Below are 12,186 nucleotides of genomic sequence, written 5' to 3' on the forward strand. Positions count from 1 at the left end.
AGATGGCTCCCTTCGGTATACTTTCCATTCCAATTTAATTATTTAAATTATAAGGAATTAGAACACTTGTTTTGGCAAATTACACGGACGATCAAGTAGCCTCAATGCTTTTAAATGATTCCTGATACTCAAATTAATCTTATCTTCTCTCAGTTTCATCTGGTAACTGGTTATCTGCTTTGTATCATGTTAAAGACAAAGCCTTTGTACTCTTGCCCAAGAAATACTAGCAGGTCATTGAGGTCTCTATTGATCAGTAAAAGTTAATTGTACGGCTATTCATTAAGTTCTCTGGATAAAAATCTCGGCTGTTATTTATATAATAATCTCTAGGCTGTTACTTATGATAGGCTGATACTATCAGGGGCAAATGAATGTTTTCTTGAACTTCTGCCTTTTTCTAATAAGGCTGCTGCCTGGGTTATCTGATGCTTGCAGAAGCTGACCTTCTCAACAGTTGGTGTAATTAAGTTGGTTCTAATTAAGCTTACTCAATTATAATCTTCCACTAGCCCAGGGAAGAAAAGCTTTTCCAGTGAGATGAATCATACTCTTTCTGGAGTCTCTCCAGGAGGTTTGGGGGGGGGGGGGGAAAGAGCTGCCTTTACCCCCACACATTAGCAGCTTGGAGAGGCACAGGCTACCTTTACAGGTCTTCCCATCCAACTGGAGAGTGAATCCAATGGGACAACTGCAATGAACACCTGTCGAAGTATCCTTACAGGTGCGATCGCAGCCTCCATTGTTGACAGCACATGTTTCTGACAAGGAGGGAAGAAAAAGACAGTTAGCTTGCTAAAGAAGCACTGATACAGCTGGGAGGAAAGGCTATGACTGCAGAATTAATGCTTGACAAAGTTCACGAAAGCCAAGAGGCATGGTGGGGCACTCACAATTGTATCCCAAGTCTCTATCACCTGCAGGTGAGATAAAGGGAGAGCAGGGGCAGCTCCTCTCACCCACCTAAATAAGAGACATCTCCCAGAGAAGCTTGAGAGAGGGGTAAAAATGGCTCTCCAGCCTGCTGAGCCTTTCCCCCCTCCAATGGCAGGTCTGAAGCCGCTACACGTTCCTACTGAACCACAGCCACTGACCTGCTAAGTGTGGCCACATCTGGCAAGCTAGATGTGAATGCAGAGCAGGGCAAAGAGGGATGATCCCTCCTTAATCCTGAACCCTCTCCCTTCAATATAAGAAATGGGCGAAGCAAGAGAGGGCAAGCTTCGCCTACCCCAACCATTCTCTTGCTGCAGACCAACGACTTCATCCTTGCAACTGCCAATTAACTCAGATTAGGAGTTTACCTTTCCCTGAAAGGAGAAAGAACTTGTCACAGATACATGAAAAATCAGCCACAGTTATTAAGTCCCATCTATAGAGATGAGGAACAATAAGCAAATGTCCTTCTAGTTTAACTTACTGCTTTTACTTCCATAGCTACCTCAAAGTATAGCCTCGGGGAAAAAGCTTAGTTCTAATTAAATATGCCAGACAGAACAGGTATATCACTGTTTCCTCTCAAAACCTCACATGAGAGTAAAAAGATTTTTTAAAGCATAAATCCTTAAGAACTGGTACAGCCACTGTGGAAAACAGTACGGAGTTTCCTCAAAAAGTTAAAAATAGAACTACCCTATGAGCCAGTAATCACACTATTGGGTATTTACCCCCAAAATATGAAAACACTAATTCAAAGGGATACATGCACCCCAGTGTTTATAGTAGCATTATCTACAATAGCCAAAGTATGGAAACAGCTCAAGTGTCCATCGATTGATGAATGGATAAAGAAAATGCAGTGTGTGTGTGTGTGTGTATACATATACATATATATGTGTGTGTGTGTGTGTGTGTATATATATATATATATATAAAATGGAATATTACCCAGCCATAAAAAGGAAAGAAATCTTGCCATTTGCAACGACACGGATGGAGCTAGAGAGTATTATGCTAAGCAAAATAAGTCAGAGAAAGACAAATACCATATGATTTCACTCATGTGGAATTTAAGAAACAAAACAAATGAGCAAAGGAAAAAAGAGGGAGAGACAAGCCAAGAAACAGATTCTTAACTACAGAGAACAAACTGATGGTCACCAGAGAGGAGGTGGGTAGGGGGATGGGTGAAATAGGTGATGGGGATTAAGGAGTGCACTTGTTGTGATGAGCACTGGGTGTTGTATGGAGGTTTGGGTCAGTAGATTGTATACAGACTAATATTACACTGTATGTTAACTATACTGAAATTAAAATTTTTAAAAAGTACAAATCCCTAAGGACAAAGAAAATGGAAGCAAAGACAATAGACGGAAGACGTCAAATATTCTGGAAGCGGCATGTCAAGGAGGGGCAGTAAAATGGACAAAGCAGAAAGCTAAACCCTAGCAGTCTGCAGAGGGGGTGCCAACAAGTGGTGAGCTCGGGTAAGCCATAGAACTCCAGAAAGGCCCGGGAACTGGAGATACTAACTTACTCTAGGGGCAGAGGTAAGGTAGGAGTTAAAAACAGGAAGATTGATTGTAAGTCTATAGAACAAACAGACAAACCCTCAGATCCCCTCCTAAATTCCACAGCCAGGTGACTACCCCTTCCTTATTTGGGCCAAAGCAGAGAAATTCATCTTCTGGAGAAGTAGGACCAGAGAAGCACTGGACTCGAGGATACCAGGAATAGCAGGAGGGAGGAGGACACAGGGTCAGGTGAAAGTCTATACCCTGAAAAAAGGGATCTCAAAGCCTCACCACCACCACCCGCCCCCACCCCAGCTCCAAAATCACTGGCAGTCAAGTCTACGTCCCCTCAGCAGGAGACTGAAGGATTCCTCTCCAGCTAAACTGACCTGGCCAAGTGAAAAGACATACAGATACTGGCATTTGAGGGTCTCCAAATGAAATGGCTAAGTCACTGCCTAGTCATCCCAGTTTAAAGCCTACCGGCTGGTAGAACATCCAATTAACTTTTTACTATTTCACTATTAAATATGAAAAGTCAGCCTAGAATCAACAGGTATTTCAGGAAGGCCTTTAATATGAATAGATGCACCAAATCAAATGAAAAGGGAAAAGGGAACTTGGATGAAACAAAGACAATACAGGGAACAAAAGAAAAGTTTTTAAAATCTCCTAATTAATTTCTCTAAAAAGATAAGGAAAGCATTCATGAAATATGAATAGGTGCCTCCAACAGAAGACCAAAGTAAAATTCTTAAAAACTTAAAATATGAGGGCGCCTGGGTGGCTCAGTTGGTTAAGCGACTGCCTTCGGCTCAGGTCATGATCCCGGAGTCCTGGAATCGAGTCCCGCATTGGGCTCCCGGCTCGGCGGGGAGCCTGCTTCTCCCTCTGACCCTATCCCCTCTCATGCTGTTTCTCTCTCTCTCTCTCTCAAATAAATAAATAAAATCTTTAAAAAAAAAAAAAACTTAGAATATGAAAGCAGACATTTAAAAAGAATCCTGTAGGGTGCCTGGGTGGCTCAGTTGGTTAGGCGACTGCCTTCGGCTCAGGTCATGATCCTGGAGTCCCGGGATCGAGTCCCGCATCGGGCTCCTTGCTCCGCGAGGAGTCTGCTTCTCCCTCTGACCCTCCCTCCCTCATGCTCTCTCTCTCAAATAAATAAATGAAATCTAAAAAAAAAGAATGTATCTGTCTTCTAAAATAAAAACAAAAGCTCTGTAAAATGACCAAACGTTAGATAGTGTATTTAAAAACAAAAAACAATTTAAGCAAGGGGCGCCTGGGTGGCTCTGTTGGTTAAGCGGCCGACTCTTGATTTCGGCTCAGGTCATGATCTCATGGTTCTGGGATCAAGCCCCGCGTCGGGCTCTGCTCAGCGTGGCATCTGCTTGTCCCTCTCCCTCCTCCTCTGCTTCTCTCCCCCTCCCCTCTGCCTTGGGCTCTCCCTCTCTCTCTCTCTCAGATGGATGGATAAAGTCTTTAAAAAATAACATCTTGGGCGCCTGGGTGGCTCAGTTGGTTAAGCGACTGCTTTCGGCTCAGGTCATGATCCTGGAGTCCTGGGATCGAGTCCCGCATCGGGCTCCCTGCTCGGCAGGGAGTCTGCTTCTTCCTCATCCTCCCCCATCTCATGCTCTCTCTCTCTGTCTCATTCTCGCTCTCAAATAAATAAATAAAATATTTTAAAAATAAATAAATAAATAAATAATAAAAAGAATCCTGTAGAGGGTTGGAAGAAAGAAAATTAAAAATCTCCTATGAAGTAGAACAAAAACTTAATTAGTGGAGTTAAAACAGCCAATTGACAGAAGTTTCAGAGAGAAAGAATAGGGAATAGGTAGTTAAGAAAATTATCAAAGAAAAAATATAAGGAACTTTCTCAGAACTAGGGGGCTAGTTCTATATTTGCCATATTGAAAAGGCCAACTGAGTGTTCAGCACAACAGGTGGGAAAAGTCCCATCGTGAGGGTCGTTATTGTGAAATTTCAGACCACCGGGGACAAGGAGAAGACCCTAAAAACAACCAGAAAGAAGCTTTCATGGGTTCCATTCAAAGGAGCAAGAATAAAAATGACTTTAGACTTCTAGAAACAACACTGAATGCTTGAAAACAATAGAGCACTCACTACTCACAACTCTGAATTCTATACTGAGCCAAATGCTCAATAAAGGTAGAGTAGAAAGGCATTTTCAGGAATGGGAGGTTTTTTAAAAACCTATACCTACCCATGTGAGCTAACAACAGAGAAGACATGGGGTCCACAGACACAGGAGCGAGGTGAAGGGGATTCCCAGGCTGGTGCTAGCGGGAAGACCCAGATGAGAGGTGTGCAGCCAGCCCGGGGGAGTCACGCCCCTCTGGAGCAGGAGAAGCCTCAGACGACACTTTAAAAATTTATTTATTTATTTATCTATTTATTTGAGAGAGGGAGAGAGCACGGGGGAGGGGGGGTGGCGAGGCAGAAGCAGACTCCCAGCTCAGCAGGGAGCCCAACTCGGGGCTCAATCTCAGGACCCTGAGATCATGACCTGAGCTGAAGGCAGACACTTTACCGACTGAGCCATCCAGGTGCCCCCAGAAGATACTTTTTAAGAAGAAAATGGAATTAATAAGTTGAGTGCTGTATTTGAACACATTAAAAGGGTTTTAGAACTCTGCTCAAAATTTGCAAAAGAACTGGTAAGAGGTACTTAGAAACCTAGGCAAACAAAGAAAATAATAATCATAGCACACTACATGGTGGGGGTGACTCATATTTAGATACTCCTCGGCACAATGATGTAAATATGTACTGTTGATCTCAATAGTGATAGAACCGCAGTAAGGGTGTGGGGGAGGGAGAGGGTGTGCATTGGGGGAGGGGGCAGAAGAGAGCTAAAACTCAGCGTGCTCTGGAATAAAAGTCACAGCTAATATCTAAAACTGACACATCAGGAAATAGGTGTATAATATACTAAAACAGGAAAAAGAGAAATAACTGTATACACTCTTCAGAAATGAGGGGGAAGAGGAGTCAGAAGAAGGAACAACTAGGAGAAATGGAAATTGTTGCCTCTGGCAAATGGGATGAGAGAAAGGGAAGTTTTGAGGCAAGGAAATGACGTCTCATTACAAGCTTAATAGCACTAATTAGGTTTTTAAGGTTTTTTTATATTATCCATATGCAGTATTTTAACTTAACACAATTAAAAATAACTTTAAGGGCGCCTGGGTGGCTCAGATGGTTAAGCGTCTGCCTTCGGCTCAGGTCATGATCCCAGGGTCCTGGGATCGAGTCCCGCATCGGGCTCCCTGCTCAGCAGGGAGCCTGCTTCTCCCTCTGCCTCTCTCTCTGTCTCTTATGAACAAATAAATAAAATCTTAAAAAAAAAACCAAAAAAACTTTAAGAGGTCAGGAAAGAGCTCAGTGCCTGGTGACCAATGGCTGCTCAATATATTACCTGTTAAATTGAGAAGCTATCAGTAAGTCGGTTTTGTTCCGGTCAAGCCAAGCTTTCTTCAGAACAGTAATTCGCCAAATCCGCCCCCGCAGCCACAGCCTCTACTTCTGCTCCCGTCCCCAGCTCCACTGGCAGACCTTCCTACACCCACAGCCAAGTGCCACTCTTCTGCATTCATCTCTTTTGCCATCCACAGGGGCTGAAGTCAGAGGGACGAGGACTCCGCTGACAAAAACCCAGACACATGGCCCTGCTAGGCAAGGGACTGCCCCAAGTGCCTCCCTGGTCACACCTGCTCAGAAGGACTGGCGCTGACATTCACTGGCCACCCACGAAGTCCCAGGCGTCGGACTCTGGGCACTCTGGCACATTGTCTTCCTCACTGAGCTTCCTGATAACCCTCAGAGGTAGGTTCTATTACCTCCAGTGTGAAGAAAGACCAGGAGACAGGGGCTCAGGGCAGGGGGGGCAGCGCGGGGACGCTAACCGGGCCATTCAGGGGGCTGGTGCCCTTCCCACAATTGCTGGGTCCTTGGATGGGGACTAAGCAACAGCAGTGGGGGAAGAGCAGACACAACCTGGCTTGACAGGAGCTGCTGACCATGGTCCAGCTGGTCTGAGGGCATATGGGCCCCTGGTTCAGGCCTGAGGTGGTAACTGAGGGAGGGACAGGGTCAAGGACAGTGGCCAGGGAAGGGTGGGGGAGGCGCCTACCCATGAGCAGCCGCCGCTTCACCCGCTTATCGCCGTCCACCAGCGACGTGGCATTGCTCTCTGTCACCTCCGGGGCAGTGTCCTCTCGCTCTGTAAGAGACGCCCAAGAGCACAGCTCTCCGACTGAATGAGTCAGATGGCTCACCCCCTGCACAACCACTTCCGCCGAAACCCCAGATGTGAGCACAATGGAGGATATGCGACTCTGTTCGCTCAATAAAAATGTGTTGTAACGAGGCTCTGTGGGAAACCCGGCCTGTTAAATGGCCACAGAGCCTTAGTTAACATTGGAAAAGATTCTTGAAGCATATTGCAGTGACCAAAGAGACACCAGGGAATGCAAGCTTCAGGTTCACTCCAGTACCCTTAGTCCAGCACAAAAAGAATCTTGGGGCTGGGAACCTCTAAATGGAGCTGGCGAAGGACATGCCACGAAGTACAGGATTGGCATCCTGACAGAAATATGCAACACTGTCTTCTGCTGACCATAACGGCCACCGCGTCATCACAAATGGCTAGCTTTAACTTCATGTCGCCCTGGTCCCAGCCTCCAGAATACCATCTTCAGGAGCCCCCCTAGTCTAGGAGAAGAGAAAGGGCTTTCCGAGATGACACAGGGAGAGAGAGACCCCCCTCCCAGGACTAGACCACTCACTCCCTCTGTCACGTGGAAGGCAGCACGGGACCTATTTGGAGGCAGATGGACCGGAAGCACCCCGAACCTGGTGCTGAACACCATTCATAGTCAGGGGTAGGCTTGGGGGGTAGGGGGTTAGGGGGTTAGGGTTAAGTTAGGGGTTGGGTTTGGGTGGGCAGGCTGGGGCGGACCCTTACCAAGTGTCAGGGTCACTCACCGTGGCAGCTTCTCCCGTCTGCATGCATCTTGTACTGGGGATGGCAGCTACACTCTGGGCCTTCAGCAGTGTCCTCGCAGGAGTGCTGGCACCCACCATTTCCATAGTTACAGGTCACTGAGAAGAAAAGGAATCCACACGCTGAGCACTGAGTTTTCCACAACTGGGGCTGTTTTTGTTTCAGAAGGTCTCTGATATTCATTCAGCAAGTATTTGAGCACCTAGTATGTGCTAGGCCCTGTGCGTAAAACAAGTAACTCTGACTCAGACAGAGTCATTCAGTGGAATGACTCAGACATACATATTGCTGTCTATGTAAATAGATAGTCGGAGCATGAATTCAAGAAATGCCGAATGACAGACTTGAGCAATTATATAGGAAGATGGGGATGGGAAGGCAGATTTTCACTATTCATTCAGCTGTGGTTGCCAGATGGCCACTATTATACCAAAAGAGTCTAGACTACTGCTTTGGTCTATCAGGAGAAGTTTGCATATTAATGCAGCTGTACTGGGCCTATATAAAATGTTATAGCACTTTATGGCTGGAAGAAACAGGTAATAGTTATTTGTACATATATGTTAGGATTTCTCTCATCTGATTCTATCTAGATTAGTTAGAATGGACATTGTTCAGAGGAAATGATGACTCTGCACACACTTAATGCAACATTACCCAAGAATTACAAAGACTGTGTATGAATTCATTGATACCAGCCAAAACAAAAACAAAAAACAAAAAACAAAAAAACAAGTCAAAACTATGTATTCATCAAAGTGAACAGTGGTTACCTCTGGTAGGAGAAATGGGAGAGGGAAGAATATGCTTCCTTTACACCCTTAGAACTGTTTGAATTCTTACACAGGCATTTGTAATTTTTCCAGTTTAAAAAAACTAAATATATATTTGTGATGTGAGAAAGAAACTGTTCTGCTTCACAGTGAGGTAAACACTGTGTACTCATGAGAACAACTAAATGGGAATATGAAAAAAGTGAAGGGTCAGGAAGAAAGAGCAAAACAAAGTGAAACAGCTGGTTATGTGGTAGAATTCTGCATCTTTTTTTCTTTTTGTTTTTTTCCTCAAACGTGATTATAATACTATTTGAGAAGTGACCTCTTAAAAATATTTAAAATTTTTAAATTTTAAATTCCAGGTATTCTACTGGCCAGAGTGTCACTCCACAGGTGAGCCTCATCTGGAGACCTGGGTCCTCCTTGTGAGGATACCAAGACCCAGGATGGTCTCCACTTTGCTCAGCCCCCTGGAAGCCCTCAAGAACAGCCTCACTTTTAGGGGCCCCAAGTGGTGGTGGCACCAGCCCCAGTTTGGCAGGCTTCAGGGCTGCACTCTCTGCTCTGTGGTGGAGACAATGGAGATAAGGCTCTCACTGGAGAAACAACCTCCTCCTCCCTCAACTGCTAAGGTCGACTCGCTGTAAACAGCCATCCCTAGCAAACGAAAGGGAAATTATAGAAGGTCCATGGCTTTGGGAAGAGTTGCCAAATGAAAACTGTCCATGTTTCCTCTGGCATAAATAGTGGTTTAGGAACACCTTTAATGGCCGGTTATTCCCTATGACCAGTTGGAGTTTCATTCTTTGCTTCATCATCGTGGGGCAGCTGTGTCCGCACTGTGGACGCCATTCATTCATTCAGTAAACAAACGTGTATTGAGCACATCCTGCGCTGGGCACTGGGGGAAGACTGAGAGGCAAAACTAAAACGAGATCCCTGACCGGGGGCGTTCACAGGTGAGGGGACAGACACCTAAATGTACAATTCAACCCGGGTGTCCCATGCTCTCACTGAGGAACCAACAGTGTTGTAAGGAGCCCAAATACAAAATGGCTGCCGGCTGCTCAGGGCAGGCTTCCAAGGACGTTTAGTAAGGTGCACCAGCCTGAGAGCTAGGAGGACCTACACCTGAACCCTCACTAGGCGCATGCTCCCTGTGTGACCTTGCTGCTTTACCTTCTCCACAAAATGAGGATAATAATACTTAGCTCAATAGGGTGGTGATATGAAGAATTCAGTGGAATTGGTACATTTTTGGACAAGCCTTTACACGTAGTAAATGTGCCCTCAAAAGCAGCTACTTTCCTTCTCATTATTAGAAGTTGGGCAGAATATTAAAGGTTGACTGAGAATTCACCAAGCCAGGTCGGGATGAGCGCTTGGAGAAGGCTTGGAGGCATGAAGGAACACGGGCTGTTCTCTGACAGACAAAGAGGTAGGGTGTTTGGGAAAAGGAGGCGGATGAGGTTTGTACAAGAAACAGGACCAGGGAGCAAAGAGCTATGGTTGCCAGATGACCACGTTTGATTTTATTCTGTGGGAACAGGGAGACCGGCCCCAGCGTTCAGTCCTTCTAAATTTAATTTCCCTCTGATTAGGTCCCTTAAAAAGTATCATCTTCCTTCCCTCCTTCCCTAGGGGAGCCCACCCCTTGTGCAGCAAACTTAGTCCTCAGGAGAGGTCAATATCCTGGGACGGCTGCCTTCCCGGACGCGGCCGCTGTGCCGTGAGGTGGCGTTTCTGAGCTGGGCTGCAGAAGACACCCCCTGGGGTAGGCCGGCTCCCAGCACAGGCCTGTGCTAGTCTGTACTTACAGATGCAGTCTCTCTGGTTCTTGGCCAGCTCAAAGCCCGGCCGGCACTCGCAGGCGACGCTGCCCCTCGGGGCCTCCTTGCAGATGTGACTACAACCGTGATTCCGATTCATGCAGCTCAGACCCTCTGCAAAAGAGCAGCACGCAGCCAGTGACCAGGCTGCGAGCACAGTCCTGAGCCCCAGGGGCACTGCGAAGGGCTGGAGGCTGGGACCTGACTGCCTGGGTCTCCATCAGCCCCACATGTTAAGAAAACATGCTATTAAAATCCAGCCAGGTCAACTAACAGAGACATGAAGAATTTCCTCTGTCACCCAAGAGATCTGATGCCTCAAGTCTCCTGAAGAGGAAGGAGCCCCCCTAATACTCGGAAAAGAAAGCGCCCCTCAGGGGCTCTCTGGTGAGTGAGGAGCCACAGCCTGCAGACCCCAGGAACCAGCACTCAGACTCTTACCTCCGCCAGGTTGTTACCCAGGCTGACCAAGAAGGCAAAGAAAGAAGGAGAATCTAAGAATATCTTCAGATAGATGAAGATGGCCAACTTTTTCACATACTCTTGAAGATAATTTTCCGAAAACGTCAACCCTCTTTTCTCCCCCCACCAAATCCACACTTTGGAGGTGACTGTGACTACTGTATTTTGGCATGAGCACACAAAGGGCCCAGGGGCCTCTCTTCTGTGACCACTGTCACTTAGTCCCTGGGCACCCCCCAGCAGGCTCAGAGCACAGCACAACACAGCTGCAGAGGGACCAGAGAGAGCCTGTGGGCATGTGGTTTCCTTCAGCCGCTGTAAAATTCTCTCCAGGTAGACTAGCATTTTCATAACGGTCCAATCCTCTGGTCACAGGGCAGGGAAGGGGGTTATTTCCCAGCTGGTTTAACACGCGTTTAAATGATGGGGGTCATAACCTAGTGTATGTCCGTGTGGTTTGCCAGAGCCCTGCCTCTTCTCAACACGACTCTCTGAGACCCCATCCCCCGCCAGCACTCTGGAGGAACTATTATTACGCCCAAGAGTATTCCCAAGACCTCTGCTCAGTTCGTACTGCATTATTGACTACATGCCCATCTGATGCTTCTTTGCATCTGTACAATGAACATCTTTGAGAGTAGGCTTTTTGTTCTCAGCTAACAAGACACTCTCTAACACAGGAAGGAGCGCTGTTTTAAACATGAGTACAAGAAGTTTTCATCCAACTTCTCTGGGATCCTACACTGTCTTGTATTGTGCCCCTAATTAGCCAAGTGGTTCTAATTAAGTCAAAAGTCACTTCTCTCCAATTCTCACCGCAGAGCCGTTGATCTATGCTCAACTGGAATACCCGTTTTAATACAAACAGATGTCATTCCTATTCCAAAGGACAGCGTGACAGTTAACACATCCCATACTCTATTAAAACCATTTTGTTTTTTATCTGACAGTTACAAGCTGTTTGAACTCCCGCACTCCATCTGTGTGATTCATTCACCCAGGCCAAGGCTGCTGTCTGTTAACACAGAATGGGGCTTGGACTCGAGCAGAGCAAAGCGCCCTCGTAGCTCTGGCTGGTGATTTGTGGAAACGTTATTTGCTTCCAACACTGAGACGGCACAGGAGGTGAGAGACAGCTGCCTCCAGAAGTGACGTTCTATCCTCCTAGGAAGGCCCGGCAAGAATTACATTTGTCCTTGGGTCAGCAGAGCATTGGGGATCACGCGTGCCAGGAGCCTCTAGAGCTGAACATGACAGTGCCCAAGAAAGGGCAACACCTGCAAAGCACACTCCCCGGACAGGTCAGGGGCTGCCGCTTCTTCTCACCCTGTTTACGAGTCTGTGGAGACATTTGCAAAGTGACCTGTCCTGCCTCAGAGCAGCAATTCATTTACACAAAAAATATTTCATAAGAATTGACTGTTATAAAATTAAATTAAATTTAAAAAAAAGAGATTACTTAAAAATAAAATATTTAAAAAAAAAAAAGAATTGACTGTTAAACAAACAAACACAAACCTGACTGGGTGCCAGATGCCTTGGGGATACATGAAAAGTTGTCCCCTGGTGCCCTATCATATCAAGCTAGGCCTGAAGTTACCAGGAGATAATAGACGTTAAAATGGCTCTGG

At 46.2% G+C, this 12,186-nt stretch overlaps 1 protein-coding gene across 6 annotated transcripts in view; it reads right to left on the reverse strand.

The window, feature by feature from the left end:
- SCUBE2 (signal peptide, CUB domain and EGF like domain containing 2) overlaps positions 1-12,186 on the reverse strand; it is a 68,436-nt gene that overhangs the window by 38,708 nt on the left and 17,542 nt on the right. For 5 of the 6 annotated variants that reach the window (XR_010407005.1, XM_045894178.3, XM_064577085.1 and 2 more), the window contains 4 exons: positions 10,082-10,207; positions 7,470-7,586; positions 6,616-6,705; positions 645-761 (listed from right to left, as the gene is read on the reverse strand). Coding sequence is in view for 5 of the 6 variants with exons in the window: in XM_045894178.3 (XP_045750134.1) it covers positions 645-761; positions 6,616-6,705; positions 7,470-7,586; positions 10,082-10,207 (450 nt within the window). In the remaining variant the exon portion in view is untranslated. The remainder of the gene's footprint in view (positions 1-644; positions 762-6,615; positions 6,706-7,469; positions 7,587-10,081; positions 10,208-12,186) is intronic. The other variant, XM_045894179.3, reaches the window with a different exon arrangement.

The sequence above is a fragment of the Mirounga angustirostris genome, unplaced genomic scaffold (genome assembly GCF_029215605.1).
Source record: "Mirounga angustirostris isolate CCGP_5_RB_7025 unplaced genomic scaffold, mMirAng1.0.hap1 SCAF_13, whole genome shotgun sequence".
Taxonomy (NCBI): Eukaryota; Metazoa; Chordata; class Mammalia; order Carnivora; family Phocidae; genus Mirounga; species Mirounga angustirostris.